Source organism: Chiloscyllium plagiosum, chromosome 11, assembly GCF_004010195.1.
Source record: "Chiloscyllium plagiosum isolate BGI_BamShark_2017 chromosome 11, ASM401019v2, whole genome shotgun sequence".
Lineage (NCBI taxonomy): Eukaryota > Metazoa > Chordata > Chondrichthyes > Orectolobiformes > Hemiscylliidae > Chiloscyllium > Chiloscyllium plagiosum.
Genome location: NC_057720.1, coordinates 63,402,452 through 63,422,658, shown reverse-complemented (window position 1 = coordinate 63,422,658; position 20,207 = coordinate 63,402,452). Strand labels below are relative to the sequence as shown.

At 39.7% G+C, this 20,207-nt stretch overlaps 1 protein-coding gene across 1 annotated transcript in view; it reads left to right on the top strand.

Annotated features, from left to right (window-relative positions):
- The window catches only part of hmcn1 (hemicentin 1), a 599,829-nt gene that overhangs the window by 516,668 nt on the left and 62,954 nt on the right, over nucleotides 1–20,207 (top strand). The window contains exons 84-88 of the mRNA XM_043699541.1: nucleotides 110–244; nucleotides 1,580–1,767; nucleotides 4,599–4,680; nucleotides 11,090–11,359; nucleotides 13,272–13,442. Of these exons, the coding sequence (XP_043555476.1) occupies nucleotides 110–244; nucleotides 1,580–1,767; nucleotides 4,599–4,680; nucleotides 11,090–11,359; nucleotides 13,272–13,442 (846 nt within the window). The remainder of the gene's footprint in view (nucleotides 1–109; nucleotides 245–1,579; nucleotides 1,768–4,598; nucleotides 4,681–11,089; nucleotides 11,360–13,271; nucleotides 13,443–20,207) is intronic.

Genomic DNA, 20,207 nt, shown 5'->3' with positions numbered 1-20,207 from the left:
AATTTCACAAGTTATCATTTTTACAAATCAGTCTGAAACAATGTATTATTCAGAAGTGAGAAACCAATCAAATATTTTTCTGAAAAACAAAGATCTTTTATTTTTGCAGCCCAATACAATAATGCCAGTGGACAGAGCAAACTGGTAATTGAAAAGGTGTCAAAGGATGACTCGGGTACATATGTTTGCACAGCAGAAAATAAGGTGGGATCTATCAAAGCCATTGGATCTGTATATGTCAAAGGTAAGCTAGGGAGGAATGCTTTTGAATTGTACTGACTCCCTTTAATTTTGCACAAGTCAACCTTTTAAGCGTTTTTCATTCCAATTTAATTTGTTTGAATTATATTTATAGAATATGAAGATTAATTGCAAATGAGTTGGCTTAAATATTGCAATGAATACAGGAGATGCTGAAGTTATGCAGCAGAAAGCAATTAGCATTTTTAAAGAGAAGGCTGATTTGAGGTTTCAGGTGCACATCAGCTTCTCAAAAATGGTCCATCTAAGTGACTGGGTGCCTGCCAAGAGAAAGACATGAGGCAAAAAAACTGCAGATGCTGGAATCCAAAGTAAACAGGCAGGAGGCTGGAGGAACACAGTGAGCCGGGCAGCATCAGGAGGTGCAGAAGTCAATGTTTCGGGTGTAACCCTTTTTCAGTTCCTGAAGAAGGGTTACACCCGGAACATTGACGTCTGCACCTCCTGATGCTGCCTGGCTTGCTGAGTCCTTCCATCCTCCTGCCTGTCTAAGATGAAGGCATGAACAGTCTTCTGAATCTTGCATTCGTAAGTTTTGTTCTCTTTCCATATAATCACAGGATACAGACATTTCTGGAAAGTTAATAGAATGGCTAGTTTCGTAATGGATGTAGAAGAAAGTCTAACTGGTTCATCCAGTCTATCCCCAAACAGCATATCGATCAAAGAATGGCAGATTTCTTTCCTTGAGAGACATTAATGAATCAGCTGAGTTTTTACAACGATCAATGGTAGTTTCATCGTCATCATTACTGAGATTAGCTTTCAATTCCCAATTATTTTATTGTTTGAATTTAAACACCAGGTTCTGCAATGATGAGATTTGAACCTGTGGCCCCATTAGCCTGGGCCTCTGGTTTGGTAAGTCTGTGACATTACCGTTGTACCACCATCGTCTCAGTACAACTGATGCAGTATAACTCCATTACAACAAAATTAAAAAGGGCCACAATTGAACAGTCACTAATTCTTGTGCAAACAGTTCAGGTTGAGTTGAAGGGAGAGTTTTATTGATATTCTTAGCACTGGCTCTTCAATTGTTTTGTAAACAGCTTGTATATTTTAGGGGTAAATTCCCAATATAAATGTCTAACAAGAACCCTTGGCCACCACAAATGCACCCTATGCATGAAAGACCTACAAAATTTAGTAAAATTACAAATATTGTTTTTAAGGAGAACTATAAATAAAAGTACAATCTCTCACTCAATTTGTTTTATCAATTCTTCACATGATGCTTTAATCTCATGGTCTGTCATTCATCCATGAATTCTATCATATATTTGTTGAATGTAAATACCATCTACTATCTTCTCAGAACCTCCAATCTTTGGTGACTTCAATCCAAACCGCATTGAGCCTCTTGGAGGCAATGCTATCCTAAACTGTGAGGTCCGTGGAGATCCGCCTCCTACAATCCAGTGGAGTAAGAAGGGAATTCACATTCAAATCACCAATAGGATCCGGCAGCTCCACAATGGCTCACTGGCAATCTACGGCACAGTGGTAAGTCAAGCATTAGATAGTAGAATCAACTGGATAGTCAGTATAAAATAAGTGATATCATCTTAAAACTAATAATCAAGCTAAATATTATGGCACTGATTAAAAACGATGGCTCAGATTTTCCAGTGGATAGGAAAGAGTTAGAAAATTGTTTGGCTATAGCGTCCTTACTTTCATTTTTGTAGCTACAGCTAAAGTGACAGTCACCCATAGAGCAGATGATGAAAAGTAAACATATGTTTTAAAATGCTGAGCATTGATGGCTAGAGCACTTGAGTGTGTTTATTTAGCAAACACTGACTGTGCTCAACTTGGCTTTTCATGGCAGCTGCAAACCTATCCATGGAGGAGCCAGATGCTCTCTTGCCAGAGACACCACAGTACAGGTAGCATTGGTGGATTCCTCCAAACTTCAGTTGTTTTCAAATGTTTCCAATAAATTGGCCTGTTGCTCCTGTTTGTTGGCCTGTTTGTATATTTGAATGAGGTTTTTAATGACACCGTGGAGTTGTCTCATGCCTGGGCTTGGTGGGGTCAAAGTGGTGAGCTTTCCAGGCGAGTGAGTACAAAGTGCAATGGCATGTAGTTTTAGAAGTCTAGGAGTTCTGGGGGTGGTGAGAGAAATTCAGGAAAGTGGCTGCATGCAATTGTGAGAGTGGTGCGTCATGAGCCTTGGTGAGAGGTGTCCTTGTGGAGTGCATGGGCAGAGAGAAATCCTACAGGAAACTCCTGGAATTGACAGTTCATCAAACTTTGGTAAAATTCAGCCCATGGTTACATAAGAATAATTGAACAGAATAAAAATGTCTGTCTTGGAGTCCACTTAAATGTTCCTCTCTCCAGAAGTGTTCTAGTAATCTTACTTATGGAGGGGTGTCCAGTGCATTAGCTCTGGTAATTTCATTAGGATCTGTAAAACAAGCTGTTGTGCTGTCTGATTTGGGACCACACACTCCCAGGAAAATATTTAATAGGAAAAATGTGAAACATATGGAGCGATGGTACATTTTCACAATGTTTACCAATACCAGAGTAGTCCTCACCAAAACGAACGAAGCTGTTTATGATGAAGGAGCATCTTTCCCATCTGTAGGCACTCCAGAAACCTCTCACAAAGGAAGGTGATATAGAAGCATAGAAAATTGTAGTGTGCCTTTCAATCCTGCTTCACCATTCAATATGATCATGACTGATCATCCAACTCAGTGCCCTGTTCCCATTTTTATCCTATACCTTTTGATCTGTTTAGCCCTAAAAGAAAATCTAACCCCTTCGTGGAAACATTCAATGTTTTGGCCTCAACTGCTTTCTGCAGTGGAGAATTCCACAGGCTCACCACTCTCTGTGGAGAAGAAGTTTCTTTTAAATGGCTTATTCCTTATCCTTAGATTGTGATTCTGGTTCTAGACTCCCCAGTCATCAGGAACATCTTCCCTGCATTTACCCTGTCTAGTCCTAAAACAATTTGTACATTTCTGAGATTGCTCCCATAATTCTCAAAACTCGAGTGAATATAATCCTAACAAATCCAGTCACTCTTCATACTGCCATCCCAGTAATCAGTCTGGTAAACCATTGTTGGACTTTCTCCATATTCAGAACATTCTTCATTAGCTAAGAAGACCGAAACTGCACACAATACTTAAGTGTAGTCTCACCAAAGCGCTATACACTTGCAGTAAGACATCGCTGCTCTTGTACTCAAATCTCAATTAATGTACATGGACATCAAGGTCTTGTTGTACAATTTCTCTAATCTATGATGATTATATTGAATGGTGAAGCAGGGTTGAAAGGCACACTACTATTTTCTATGCTTCTATATCACCTTCCTTTGTGAAAGGTTTCTGGGGTGTCTACAGATGGGAAAGATGCTCCTTCATCATAAGCAGCTTTATTCAATTTGGTGAGGACTACTCTGGTATTGGTAAACATTGTGAAAATGTACCTTTTCACCAATCTATCACCATTCGGATGATAAACTGACTTCCTGTTTTTGTTACCAAACTGGACAATCTCTCATCCATTCACATTATGCTTCACTTGCCATGTTTTGGCATTCACTCGACTTGTCCAAATCTCACTAAAGCAACTCTGCATTCTCCTTACACTTTACCCTTCCACTCAGCTTTGTGTTGTCTGCAAACTTGGGGATAATGCATTTAGTTCTCTTGTCTGTATCATTAATAAATATATTGTGAATAGCTGTGGGCCAAATACTGATCCTTGTGGTACACCACGAGTTACTGCCTCCCACTCCAAACAAGATCTGTTTATTCCTGTTCTTTATTTCCTGTCTGCCAACCAATTCTCTATATACATCAGTACACTACCCCTTATCCCATGTACTTTAATTTGAAATGCTAATCTTATTTTTGGGACTTTATCAAAGGCCTTCTAAAAGTCTAAGTAAACCATATCCACTGACACCATCCCTCTCAATTCCACTAGATACATTGTCTCAAAATTCCCATAGATTTGTCAAACCTGAAAATGGTTGGTTTCCATCAGGACAGTAATTTAGATACTTTACAAACAAAAATTATTCCAAGCATTTGAAAATTACTATGGGATGCCATTTAATCAGAACATTTTTTCTCCTAAACACTTTGTTTAGCCAGAAAATTAAATTGTTGATTGGCATTGAATTCTTTCCAAAGATCTTTCCAAAGATGTTAATCTGATGTGCTTGGTACAATTGCTACAAGATTCACTTTGAGATCTAAAGGGCAATATTTATGTAGGACATTTAAACACTGCAAACCTGAATGTGTATTTGAAATTCTTAAATCTGGACTTACTCTGTTTTGTATCTTTCTATTCCATCTTAGAATGAAGATGCAGGGGACTATAAGTGTATTGCTACCAATGATGCTGGTGTGGTTGAACGCAGTGTAACCCTAACTCTGCAAAGTAAGTCTACATTATTGCATTTACATAAAAGCAATTTGTAATGAAAACACTAATAAATGCAAAATAAACTATAGTGTTTTAACCACAATGAGGGAATTTTCTTAAATGGACATTGCAATATTTTAATTACAGTACTTCACTAAATCAGGTGATTAATCTTAAATCAGTCTGAGCCACAATGGATATCATGTGTAGGATATACTTCATTCATGAATGGTCTTTGAAGGTTGACTCATATTTATTTATGTCCAACAGATTATATTGTTTTCTTGTGGATCTTTTCAGGCATATCCAAATGATTCCATAAGACTTTCACAATCCTGTTACAGAAAATTCAAATTATTATCATGGATTGCAAGCAAACCTCTAATCTCCCTGTATATTGAACTAATGCTCAAGTCTCCTATTGCTTCATCAATAACTATGGATCCAAGGTGGCACTGAATCAGTATTCAACACTGTGCTCTGCAGTCACAAACTGACCAGTCAATTTATATAGGGCCTTTCTATTTAGTCCAAGTCCAACCATGTTCAGCCGCATCATCAATTACCTTTCCTCTACCATACAGTCTAAAGTGGGAATGTTGACCAGTTCCTGTAGTGTTCAGCATCTTGATTCCTCAGATACTGAAGCAGTCCACATCCAAATGTAGCAACACCTGGACAACATTCAGGCTTGGATTGAAAAGTGGCAAGTAACATTCATGCCACACAACTGCCAGGTAATGACCATCTCCAACAAAAGGCAAGCTTACCATTGCACCTTGATATTCAATGGCACTCCCATCGCTGAATCCCCATTATCAGCATCCTGAGGGATACCAACGAGCAGAAACTGACTGGACTAGTCATGTATGTACAGTGGTTACAAGAGCAGGTCAGAAGTTTGGAATGCTGCAGTGAGTAACTCAGCTCCTGACCATCCTCCCAAAGCCTTGTCCACTGTCTAAAAGGTACAAGTTAAGAATGTGATGGAATATTCCACATGCCTGGATGAGTCAATTCCAACAGCAATCATGAAGCTTGGCAGCATCCAGGAGAAAAATGCACCACATCTATAAACATCCACTCCCTAAACAATCAATGCTCAGTACCAGCTCTATATACCATACATAAGATGCACTGTAGAAATTCACCAAGGCCCTTTAGACTGCATCTTCCAAACCCTCGACCACTTCAATCTAGAAGGACAAGGGCAGCAAAGTCATGGGAACACCACCATTTGAGAGTTCACCTCCAAACCACTCACCATCCAGATTTGGAAATGAAACACCATTCCTTCAGTGTGGTCAAGTCAAAATCCTGGAATTCCCTACTTCGAGTATTGTGGATCTACCTACAGCACTTGGACTGCAGCAGTTTAAGAAGACAGCTCACCACTACCTTCTTGAGGGCAACTGGGCATTGGCAATAAATACCGGCCTAGCCTGTGATGGCCATGTCCCATGAGTGAATAAAAATAAATATAAATGTGAACATATGCTGTGATAGTTCATGATAAGGAAAGGCAAAGTGCAAGGCTTGGTGATTAGGTAATTGGGATTGAAATCACTGGTATTTTATAATGATAAAGGTACCACAGAAGACAAGACACCAGGCACTAAGTTTTGCATCTGAAATCAAGTTTTAAATGTGGATCTGTGTGTGCTACAGTAATGTGTATTTGTTGCAAGATAGGTGTAAATTTTCTGATTGCTAGCTGTTGCTTAACATAAATTATTTTCATTTCCCAATCTATCTTAGCCAACTCAGCCCTCAGCTTTCTTCACTTCAATTTAAAACAGTAGATTCAGGATTAACTAAATCGCTTTCAGACTCCATATAAAATTTTATCATCCTATGGTGACGTGGCAAACCTTATTCTGAAACTTGGCAGTCAGCCTTCAAGCTTGTCATCCCTTTTCTTGTAAAAGGTCTTGTTATGTCATAAATTGGTCTTGAATTGTGTAAGGCTGAAGCATTTTGACAAGTTTCCATCTAAGTGGCTGATGTTTCCTGTTAACTGCTGCTGCAAATACCTAGCTGGTGGTGATTTCCACTCTGGCCCCAGACTGGCGGGATGCCCATGCTAAAGTAAAGCATTGCCTGAAGGTATCTACACTCCTAGCACCACCTGGTTCCTTTAAAGAGAAAAGGCTTTGTGCCGTAACATTTTTCTGGCTCTCTTTTCTGTTGTTTCCTCTGCTCCATATTTCTTCCAGTAATTTTCACAACCTCCATCCCACAAGGACTAGCAGTTTTTCTTCACTTTATATTACTTTGTAAAGACATCTTTCACTGTTGTGGCTGAAAGCCCAGTAATCTTTGTTAATCTTATTGGCAATTTATCATCAAGATCTTTTCATTGTTTAGGATGTATACTGAGCCTGGAACAGAGTCTTTAAAGACCAATAGGAGGAGTGGAAATATAGGAGGCAGCAAAAATGATGGGCAGGCTGTCAGTGGAGTGAATGATGGGGAACCTGAGAGCGCTGGAGGTCTGATGCAACCTAGGCTCAAATTAAAACTAAAGTCCCATTCGTCCAGCCAAATGCAGTCTGTAACAATTTGTTCACATGAAATATAATATAAAGGTAACAATTAAAATATTTTTCTCGCGTCAAATATATTGAGATGGTAGACACTCCAGCAGCAAAAGGACAGAGGAAGGGATTGCAAGGGAATTACCTGATGGTCAATCCTTGCAATGACCTAGAGATTCAAAGCAGTTTCTTTCAAAATGTTTGTTTATGACAGGTCCATGTATTGTGCCTCTACTGAAGCATTGTTTGTTCTATAAGAAGTAGGAGCAGCAATAAGCAGTTCAGCCCCTGGAACCTACTCTGCTATTTTATAATTATATTTATATATTTATTTTATATTTATCTTTATATATTTATTTTATATTGTATATTCTATTTTCATATTTTATATTTTATTTATTTTCCAGCCTCCTGCTCATTCTCTATAACCCTTTAACCCATTACGAACATAAGATTTGTCTCTATCCTTAAACTTATTCAGTGTCCCACACACTCTGGTAGTGAATTCCACAGGTTCAGGACACTTTGAGAGGTAATTCTCCTTATCTCTGTTTTGAATATGCCACTACTTACCCAAAACCTATGATCTCTCATTCTAGATTGCCCACAACTGGAAACTCTATGTCCACATTGTCAAGCCCCTTTAGCATCTTATATACTTCAAATAGCTGTCCCCTCGCTCTTATAAACTCTTAAGAACTAAGGCCTAAACTGCTCAATTAATCCACATAAGAGAAGCCTTTCTTCAGTGGAATTAATCTAATGGACCTTCTATGAACTGCCTTTGGTGTAATAACATCAAGTAAGGAGAGCAAAACAGGATGCTTAAATGCTTCTGCTACCTGATCACTGTGGAGAAGCCCTACAGTACTTCTCAGATGTGTCAAAAATTATATCATCTTCTACATATTGCACAACCTTACCGTGTTGAAGGACAAGCCCTTGTCACTAATTACATGGTAAGCAGCTCAGAAGGAGGAGCACAAAAAGGAGAAGGTCCTTTTCCACCCAGGCTGTCAGTGGAAATTTCAAACTACTTCAATACCAGTGATTTCAATCCCAATTACCTACTCACCAAGTCTTGCACTTTGCCTTTCCTTATCATGAACTATCACAGCATTTGCTTGACCACAATGCAAAATTAAAAGCATACATTTTTCAACCTAATTGATCATTGAATTTATAAATGAAATCATGAAAACAAAGAAGTCCACTAATCATCGTTGTGCACTTGCTTAGTTATTGTTCTTCATGTCACAGAAAAAGGCCCTTTGGTCCATTGATTCTGTGCCTGTTGAAAACAACTGTCTAACTATTCCAATCCCACTTTCCAGCATTTGGCCTATAGCCTTGTGTATCTTAGCATCACAAGTATACATCTAAATATTACTTAAATGTTGAGGGTTTCTGCCTGTTACACCCTTACAGGTAGTGAGTTGCAGACAGTTACCATCTTCTGAGTGAGAATAGTTTTCCTTGCATCCCTTTTGTTCCTCCTACCTTTTACCTTGCATTATCTATGCATTACACTCCCCCCAAACAATCATTATACCCCCTCCACAAAAGAGAAAAGCTCATTCCTTTCCAAGTCCCTCTTAATTTTATATATCTCAGTCATGTTCTCCCTCAGGCGCCTCTGCTCTAAGGAAAACAACCCCAGTCTATCCAATCTCTCTTCATAATTAAAACTCTCCAGCCCAGGCAACATTCTAGTAAATCTCCTCTGCACCTTCTCCAGTGCTATCTTTTCGCTCCTATAATGTGGATTCTGTTTGTGGCTCACGCAACTTTTGATGCAGCTTCAGCATATTCTCTCTGGCTCTTAAACTCTGTGCCACTGCTTAAAGACAGATATCCCACATGTCTTCTTAACCACTTCATCCACCTGCCCCACTACCTGAATGGATTGGTGGATTTGCAGACCAAGGTCCCTCTGATCCTCGGTGCTTCCCAGGTTCCCACCATTCATCATATATTCCCTTCCCTTATTTGTCCTGCCCAAGTATATCATCTTGCACTTATCCCAATTGAATTCCACTTGTCATTCTCAACCTATCTGACCAGTCTTCCTCCTGTACGTTCTAATACTCTTCTACGTTATCAATCTATTTCACTTTTTATTTTCTCTTTTTGGGTTTTGTTTCTGCTCAGAAGCTTTATTTACTTTCAATTTCAGCTTTTAAAATGAAAAAGGGTTCTGTTTTTCCACTTTGTTTTGCTCCTTCACCTAGGTGTTAACAGCTTTATGATCTCTCAATTACAGTTGAAACCAGTTTGCTAACCAAACAATAATTTTATGAAATTTTAAAAAAGATACTGAGATAAAGTTTTGTAGTCAGGGCATGCATGAGTCACAAGCTTAATAGTAATATATGGTTAGATTATAAGAACAGCTGGGTGAATGGATGGAAGATTGCTCAAATTATAATATGCTAATTATCTTTAGAGCCAGTCATGTTAACCATTGCTGGGATTCCTATTTTATCATTGCCATTACTTTGTGAGATCCTGGGAAACATTTTCTAAAGCTTCCTTTAATGAAGGTAGACATAGACAACAAAATTCATCATTACCTCCAAAGTTCCAGCACAACATTCATCTGTGGAAAAGGATCTTTGAAGCCTAGGATCTCAAACCTCACCCTAAGGTCGTGGTTACCAGCCACCAGTGATTCCCATGCTCCTATATGCTTTGGAGACTTGGATAATGTAAAGCAGGTCCCTGCAAGCAATGGAACAATACCACATGTGGTATCTTCACAAGATTCTCTGAATCTAGTGCAAGAAAGAAGGTCCAGCAGCAGTGTTCTCTCCCCAGCCAACATGCCTAGTTATCAAGTACTAATCACTCAAAGACAGCTCTGCTAGGTAGGCCATGTCATCTGTATAGCTAACACCAGACTCTCACAGTAACTGCTTTAGTCAGAACTAGATTGCTGTTGGTGATTTCCAGAAAGACAACAGAAATTTTCTTGATGTTCTCAAAGCATCCCCAAAGAGGTCAAACATCCCAGCAAACCCATGGAAGACCCTGGCCTGTGATTAATCAAAATGGAAAAGATTCATTCAGGAAGGATATTGAGAGATACCATCAGGAACACACAATGTAAAAATGGCCAAATCAACATGTCTAACTCATTAAGCATATTGCAGAGACTACAGATCACACATTGGATTTACTGGTCATCTCAGAAGCCATTGAACTGCAGTGTAAGAAATCAACCTCAATCCAACGGGACTGCTGAGGAAGATGACTTCATAATATTGTAAAGAATGCATTCCTTGAAATCGTATCCATAGGTTGTGACTTCACATTTATTTGATGACCACTGTCCAGCATTGCCATCAGTTGTGACATGCCAAATATTCTATATGAATACAGAAAGCATGTAACAGAGCTCATTTGGAACTGGCACAATAACTCTGAATCATAATTTTTTTTAACACATCCTGTTTCATGAATCATTTTGGTTTTGAAATGTTGCAATGTGATTATCAGCAATACCGATTTAAAACAAATACTCCCCTCTATGATATAATATCTGTGCTTTTGTCTTCAAAGTGCATTAATTGGAACATCTCCATACCTACTCTCTTTAGTGTCTGCTCTACAACATTCTTCATCTTGGACAATTTGCTGAGATTCACTATATCAACTCCCCTAACAACTGTGTCTTTAACTCTATACTCAGAAGTTGTGTTAATGCATAACTTGAAGGTATCTTGTATTAAAAAATGTTAAGCTCATTCCCACAAGTCTTTTTAAAACTTGAAGGTATCTTGTATTAAAAAATGTTAAGCTCATTCCCACAGGCTTCTCAATTTCTTTTAAATGAGAAATCATTGTGATCTTTCTTTCTATTTTTATATTATTGCTCTTCTCACTAGGTTCACCAGTGTTTACAGTCGAACCCATGGATACTGTCATTGATGCTGGCGCCATAGTGATGCTAAACTGTCAAGCAGTTGGAGAGCCACTACCAACTGTTGAGTGGTCCCGTCAAGGACAGCCACTGATAGAAAATGAAAGGATCGCAATCTTATCTAACAACTCACTGCGGCTTACTGCTGTGAAGAAGGAGGACACGTCAGAGTATGAGTGTGTGACCAGGAATCTCATGGGTTCAGCGCTTGTCAAAATCACCCTGACAGTACAAGGTGTGTACAGATTCTCATCCATGCTTCCACTAATATCAAGAATTTTTTTACTGGCTTATATAAAAATTATCAGATGACTCCGTATACCAACATACTAGAAAGTAGAAGGTACAAAAATTACTATGTTCCACCATCTGAGTCAAAGAAATGGGATCAAACACTGTCTAATGTATTTTCTGTAAAGATATAGAGAAGGATGAAAAACCTGAATCTGTTCTAAAACTGGGTCCTGAGCTTTAATTTATCTATTTAAATTGAGTAAGCTACAAAGTCTTTGAGTTGCGTCCAAAAATGCATTTTGGTCACTATTAACTCATAAGGTAGAAAAAGGGAAGCCAGAAAATGTAATATACTTGGCGATCTAAAAGACATTCAATAAGTTACAAAGTTAAAAATCACCTCACACCAGGTTATAGTCCAACAGTTTAATTGGAAGCACTGGCGTTTGGAACACTGCTCCTTCCTCAAGTGGTTGTGAAGTGTAAGATTGTAAGACACAGAATTTATAGCAGAAGTTTACAGTGTCATGTGACTGAATTATATATTGAAAAAGACCTGAATTGTTTGTTAAGTCTCTCATCTGTTAGAATGATCATGTTGGTTTCAGTTCTTTCATATGTAAATCACAGAACTTTTTTTAAATGTTACATTCTCAAGTGAACTTGAAGTCATTCTAAGTTCCTTTGTGCATCTACATTATCCAACCTATTACCATTTAAGAGATACTCTGCATCTTTGTTCCTCCTACCAAAGTGGATAACCTCACATTTTCCACATTGTATTACATCTGCTATGTTCTTGCCTGTCTGTCTGAATCCTCCAGAAGCCATTTTATATCTTTCTCACAACCTACATTTCCCCCTTAGCTTTGTATCATCTGCAAATTTGGAAATATTACATTTTGTCCCCACCCCCATCACTGATATTTATTTTCAACAGCTGGGCCCAAAGTACTGGTCTTATTAGTACCCACTGGCCAGTACTTATCAACACAAGAATGATCTATTTATTCCAACTCTTTTGTAGCCGATCATTAATCCATGCACATTGCCTCTCATCCCTTCTGCTTCAATTTTCCTTACCAGCCTCCTATTTTATCAAAAACCTTGTGAAGTTCTAACAGTACTCTTCCATGACGCTCCTTTATTAATTTTGTGAGTAACATCTCAAGAGAACACCACCAACTTGTCCAAAAGTTTTCCATTCACTATGCATGTTGACTGCTCAATCAGATCATTATGATTGAAGTGTCTATTTATCAGATCCTTTATAATAGAAAAAAGCAAGAATCTATCTCTGGTATAAGACTAACGAATCTGAAGTCCTCTGTTTTCTCTCTCGCTGCTTCTTAAATAGTGGGATATTATTTGCAACCTTTGAATCTGTGAGAATCATTCCATTACTTTGTGTTGAGTAGCTGAGTCAATTGGACCCATACTATTCAGATGATTGAAAGATGATCTCATTGAAACACAAATGATTCTGATGAAGCTTGACGAGGGTCAATTATTTAGGATAGAAATTGGGAGAAAGTTTATCACTTAGTGGATTATGAATATTTGGAATTCCTTATCCCAGAGAGGTATGTGAATTTTACTGAAGATATTCCGTGTTGGAATAAATAAGTATTTGATCTCTCAGGCAATTGAAGAGCAGTTGTAAAAGTGGAGCTGAGACAGAAGGTGCTCTGATTAGCTGGGCAAATAGCAGATCAGGCTCAAGGGGCTGTATAATCTACTCCTATTCCTTATATTCTTATCACAAGCCAAGAATTGAACTCATTCACCAGTTTAAAAAAATAATTATTTTAGCTACAATTGCTATAAATCTTTATGGCAGCTTTTTCAATTTGATGTTGCAGATTATAGGTAGAGGAATTGATTATGTATATTATTACTCATGTTTCTTTTAGTGCATGGTGGATTTTCTGAATGGTTACAGTGGGATCCATGTAGTGTTACCTGTGGACAAGGAATGCAGAAACGATTGCGACTTTGTAATAATCCAATGCCTGCAAATGGAGGACGCCATTGTGAAGGCACTGATTCAGAAACACGCAGGTGTCAATCTAAACCTTGCCCAGGTAAATTTCTACTTTACAATCTAATGTTACTTAATGCCTCAAAGTTTTTAGCAGGTTATGTTTTAGGTTATGTTTAAGGTTCATTGACTGCACACCGAAAATGCAATTGAAATGACATATAAGAACAATGGAGTTACTGTGTTGAATACAGAAACATAGAAAATTGGTGGAATAGGCCATTTGGCCCTTTTGAGTCTGCTCTGCAATTCAGTGTGATCTTGGCTGATCAACCAACTCCATATCCTCCTTCCACTTTCTCCCAATTCCCTTTGAACCCTCCAGCCCTAAGAACTGTATCTAATTCCTTGAAAGCATTCAATGTTTTGGCTTCAACTATTTTTGGGACCGAGAATCCCACAGGCTCACCACTCTGGGTGAAGACATTTCTCCTCACCTCAGTCTCAAATAGCCAACCCCATATTCTTAAATGGTGACTCCATGACTGTGTTACTATTACTGAATTTGTAATTCAGAATCCAGGGTTTTGTTCTGAAGACAAGTCCTAACTCCCATGGCAGATGGTGAAATATGAATTCAACAAAAATCTGGAATAAAAACTAGCCTAACAGCAACCATGTAACCGGTGTCAATTGTCGCTTAAAACCCTTCTGGTTGACTTATGTACTTTCAGAAAGGAAATCTGTTCTGCTGTACATGTGACACCAGACCCACAGCAAGGTGGTTGACTCTCAATTGGCCTCTGGGCAATTAAGGATTAGTAACAGATACAGCCTAGCCACTGATACCCACATCCTATGAACAAATCAAAATAATAAAAAAAGAATATCACCACACAATAAAATATTTGCATTTTAGAATACAATTACAGCAAACATGTGACAGTTCCCCAATAGAATTAAATGCAGTAACAGTATGCACATTCAGTAAAAAACTGGATAAAAGCAAATTACTGCGGATGCTGGAATCTGAAACCAAAAGAGAAAATGCTGGAAAATCTCAGCAGGTCTGACAGCTTTGACAAAGGGTCAATTAGCTGTTTTCTGTCCTTACAGATGCTGCCAGACCTGCTGAGATTTTCCAACATTTTCTCTTTTGGATGCACATTTAGTAGTTTTAATGACTAAGTATAACAATTGGAATACGTCAATCATCATTGACAGAGTCTCAGAAAGCTTCTGTCTCAGCTTTCAAAAGACAACCTCATTGAAAAGAAACAGTGCTACTGAGGAATACAGTATTCCCTATCAATATATAGAGGTACAACATAGATGTGACAATGTCAACAAGTCATAGAGTCATAGAGATGTACAGCATTGAAACAGACCCTTCGGTCCAACCTGTCCATGCCGACCAGATATCCCAACCCAATCTAGTCACATCTGCCAGCACCCGGCCCATATCCTTCCAAACCCTTCCTATTCACACACCCATCCAAATGCCTCTTAAATGTTGCAGTTGTACCAGCCTCCACCACATCCTCTGGCAGCTCATTCCATACACGTACCATGCTCTGCGTGAAAAAGTTGCCCCTTAGGTCTCTTTTATATCTTTCCCCTCTCACCCTAAACCTATGCCCTCTAGTTCTGGACTCCCCGACCCCAGGGAAAAGACTTTGTCTATTTATCCTATCCATGCCCCTCATAATTTTGTAAACTTCTATAAGGTCACTCCTCAGCCTCCGATGCTACAGGGAAAACAGATATCCGAACTCCTGTACTCAATATTCTGACCAGTAAAGGAAAGCATATCAAACGCCTTCTTCACTATCCTATCTACCTGCGATTCCACTTTCAAGGAGCTATGAACCTGCACTCCGAGGTCTCTTTGTTCAGCAACACTCCCTAGGACCTTACCATTAAGTGTATAAGTCTTGCTAAGATTTGCTTTCCCAAAATGCAGCACCTCGCATTTATCTGAATTAAACTCCATCTGCCACTCCTCAGCCCATTGGCCCATCTGGTCCAGATTCTGTTATAATCTGAGGTAACCCTCTTCACTGTCCACTACACCTTCAATTTTGGTGTCATCTGCAAACTTAGTAACTGTACATCTTAAGCTCGCATCCAACTCATTTATGTAAATGACAAAAAGTAGAGGGCCCAGCATCGATCCTTGTGGCACTCCACTGGTCACAGGCCTCCCGTCTGAAAAACAACCCTCCACCAACACTCTGTCTTCTACCTTTGAGCCAGTTCTGTATCCAAATGGCTAGTTCTCCCTGTATTCCATGAGATCTAACCTTGCTAATCAGTCTCCCATGGGGAACCTTGTCAAACGCCTTACTGAACTCCATATAGATCTCATCTACTGCTCTGCCCTCATCAATCTTCTTTGTTACTTCTTCAAAAAACGCAATCAAGTTGGTGAGGCATGATTTCCCATGCACAAAGCCATGTTGACTATCCCTAATCAGTCCTCGCCTTTCCAAATACATGTACATCCTGTCCCTCAGGATTCCCTCCAACAACTTGCCCACCACTGAGGTCAGGCTCGCCGGTCTATAGTTCCCTGGCTTGTCTTTACCGCCCTTCTTAAACAATGAAAAATACAACAGTCTAATGACTTTGTCATCTCCTAATGACTGAATTACTACTTTTAAAATTTAAAATATATCCATGTACCATCTGGTTGTTATGTAATATTTGAAAAAATTGTAGTCAGGACAAGTTGAAAACATCTTATTGGCCTGAGTAATAATATTTCAAGTTAGGTTGCCACTATACTCCCATGTTCACAATACAAAATACTATCTTGTGGTCACTGGCATTAAAAAGGGCAACATAACTTAAATGTGGTGTCAGTGTTGGACTGAGGTGGACAAGATCAGAAGTCACATGACAACAGGTTATAGTCCAACTGGTTTGTTTGAAATCATAAGCTTTCAGACCACTGCTCCTTCATCAGGTGAAGTACAAACTGAGGTGCACAGCCAGTGGTTTTGATCTGTGAAGGTAAAGTTGTCATAGTGCCAGAGGACCATACAAACTGCATAATCTCTTCCAACCTCTAGCATCGGACAGAGATATGTCAGCTTAAACACACGTAGTAACAGATTCAAGAACAGGCTTTTCCCTGCTGTTATCAGACTTTTGAATGAATCCATCTAAGATCTCCAAACATAGACTGGAACTGCCATAGTGTTAAGGGTTTAGATGGAGAGGAATTTAAGTGCGTACAAAAAAAATTTCTGATTCAGTATGTGGATGTACCTACTAGAAAAGGTGCAAAACTTGACCTACTCTTGGGAAATAAGGAAGGGCAGGTGACTGAGGTGTCAGTAGGAGAGCACTTTGGGGCCAGTTACCATAATTCTATTAGTTTGAAAATCGTGATGGAAAAGGATCGACCGGATCTAAAAGTTGAAGTTCTAAATTGTAGAAAGGCCAATTTTGACAGTATTAGGCAAGAACTTTCAAAAGCTGATTGGGGGCAGATGTTTGCAGGTAAAGGGACGGCTGGAAAATACGAAACCTTCAGAACTGAGATCATGAGTGTGCAGAAGCAGTATATTTCTGTTAGGGTGAAAAGAAATGCTGGTAGGTATAGGGAATGCTGGATGACTAAAGACATTGAGGGTTTGGTTAAGAAAAAGAAGGAAGCATATGTCAAGTATAGACAGGATAGATCAAGTGAATCCTTAGAAGAGTATAAAGGCAGTAGGAGTATACTTAAGAGGGAAATCAGGAGGGCAAAAAGGGGACATGAGATAGCTTTGGCAAATAGAATTAAGGAGAATCCAAAGGGTTTTTACAAATGCATTAAGGCCAAAGGGGTAACTAGGGAGAGGATAGGGTCCCTCAAAGGTTAGCAAGGCGGCCTTTGTGTGGAGCCGCAGTAGATGGGAGAGATATTAAGCGAGTATTTTGCATCAATGTTTACTGTGGAAAAGGGCATGGAAGATATAGAATGCAGAGAAATAAATGGTGACATCTTGAAAAATGTCCACATTACAGTGGAGGAAGTGCTGAAACTCATAAAGGTGAATAAATCCCCAGGACCTGATCAGGTGCGCCCTAGAACACTGTGGCAAGATAGGGAAGTCTGGGCCTCTTGCTGAGATATTTGTATCATCGATAGTTACAGGTGAGGTGCCGGAAGACTGGCGGTTGGCTAACGTAGTGCCACTATTTAAGTAAGGTGGTAACTATAGACCAGAGAGCCTGACGTCGGTGGTGGGCAAGTTGTTGGAGAGAATCCTGAGAGATAGGATATACATGTCTTTGGAAAAACAAGGACTGATTAGGGATAGTCAACATGGCTTTGTGCGTCGGAAATCATGTTTCGCAAACTTGATCAAGTTTTTTGAAGAAGTAACAAAGAGGATTGATAACGGTAGAGTGTTAGACGTGATCTATATGGACTTCAGTAAAGCGTTCGACATGGTTACCCATGGGAGACTGGTTAGCAAGGTTAGATCTCATTGAATACAGGGAGAACTAGCCATTTGGATACAAAACTGGCTCAAAGGTAGAAGACAAAAGGGTGGTGGTGGAGGGTTGTTTTTCAAACTGGAAGCCTGTGACCAGTGGAGTGCCACAAGGATCGGTTCTGGGTCCACTACTTTACATCCAATTCATTTATATAAATGATGAAAATGTAGGAGGTATAGTTAGTAAGTTTGCAGATGACACCAAAATTGGAGGTATAGTGGACAGCGAAGAAGGTTACCTCGGACTACGAAAGAATCTTGATCAGATGGGCCAATCGGCTGAGAAGTGGCAGATGGATTTTAATTTATATGAATGCAAGGTGCTGCATTTTGGGAAAGCAAATCTTAGCAGGACTTATACATTTAATGGTAAGGTCCTTGGGAGTGTTGCTGAACAGAGAGACTTTGGAGTGCAGGTTCTTAGCTCCTTGAAAATGGAATCGCAGGTAGATAGGATAGTGAAGAAGGCATTTGGTAAGCTTTCTTTTATTGGTCAGAGTATTAAGTAGAGGAGTTGGGAGGTCATGTTGGGGCTGCACAGGACATTGGTTAGGCCACTATTGGAATATTGCATGCACTTCTGGACTCCTTCCTATGGGTAGGATGTTGTGAAACTTGAAAGGGTTCAGAAAAGAATTACAAGGATGTTGCCAGGGTTGGAGGATTTGAGCTATAGGGAGAGGCTGAACAGGCTGGGGCTGTTTTCCCTGGAGTGTCAGAGGCTGAGGGGTGACCTCATAGAGGTTTATAAAATCATGAGAGACATGGATAGGATAAGTAAACAAAGTCTCATCCCTTGGGTGGGGGAGTCCAGAACTAGAGGGCATAGGTTTAGGGTGAGAGGGAAAGATATAAAAGATACCTAAGGTGCAACGCTTTCATGCAGAGGGTGGTGCGTGTGTGGAATGGGCTGCCAGAGAAAGTGGTGAAGGCTGGTGCAATTGCAACATTTAGGCATCTGTATGGGTATATGAATAGGAAGGGTTTGGAGGGATATGGGCTGGGTGCTAGCAGATGTGACCAAATTGGATTGGGATATCTGGTCGGCATGGACAAGTTGGATTAAATTTAAATGTTAATTTTGCTTTTTGAGCACCTTCTCTGTAGCCATAACATGTATTCTTGGTTCTGTATGATATGATCTGCCTGTACTGCACACAAAACTAAACATTTTCCTATCCTAGGTACATGAGACAAAAATAAATCAAATCAAATTATTTAAGGATACTGATTGGTTTTGAATGTATAAATTGGGAAGATACTGGCCATAATTTTTCCATCCTCCTTAGGTACAGGAGTGGTGCCAAAGGACTGGGGAATTGAATATTATATGCTTCTTTGAAAAAAAATCTGTATAATAAATCCAGGAACTATTGCGAACCAATGGTGGTGGGGAAGCATTTAAAAAGTGATAATTTGGGACAAAATTAGCAGTAACTTCAGCAAATGAAGGAAGAATGAAGTGTTTCATTTTGTTGGGAGGACTAAGGAGGGGCAAAATAAATGGTATAATTTAAAATGGGATGCAGAAGCAGAGGGAATGGTAAATGTGCATAAATCATTGAAAGTGGCAAGGGCAGTTAAATAAGAAAATAAGATCCTGGGCCTTATAACTACAAGCATGAATTACAAAACAAAAACAGAAATTGCTGGAGAAACTCAGCAAGTCTGGCAACATCAGTGGAAAGAAGGAAAGCAGAGCCAACATTTCTACTCCAGTAAGCCTATAATGCCTCAAATTTGTCAATTTCACTTCCAACTTTCACCCAGTTCTCACATCACTTGGTCCATCTAGGACTCCTCCCTTTTCATTACTGAGGTTGGGCTGGCCACCGATATCCACCACAGACCCACCAACTCCCACAGTTACTTGGAATATTCATCCTAACACCCTATTTCCATTAAAGCCTCCATTCCATTCTCCCAGTTTCTCCATCTCCACTGCATCTGTTCAAGTGATACCACCTTCCATGAAGTGGGGGCCTTAGAAACGTCCACCATTTTTCACAACCCCGGTTTCCACACCACAATGGTTGATAGGGCCTCAGACTTGTCTGACCCATCTCCTTGACTTCTGCCCTCATCCCTTCTCTTTCCTGCCATAACATTTCCTACCAGGTATCTGCCGTATCTGCTCCCAGGAGGACCAGTTCCACCATAGAACACACCAGATGGCCTCCTTCTTTAGAGACCGCAATTTCCCTTCCCACGTGGTTAAAGATGCCCTCCAACGCATCTCGCCCACATCCCGCACCTCCGCCCTCAGACCCAACCCCCCCAACCGCAACAAGGACAGAACGCCCCTGGTGCTCACCTTCCACCCTACCAACCTCCGCATAAACCAAATCATCCGCCGACATTCCCCCCACCTCCAA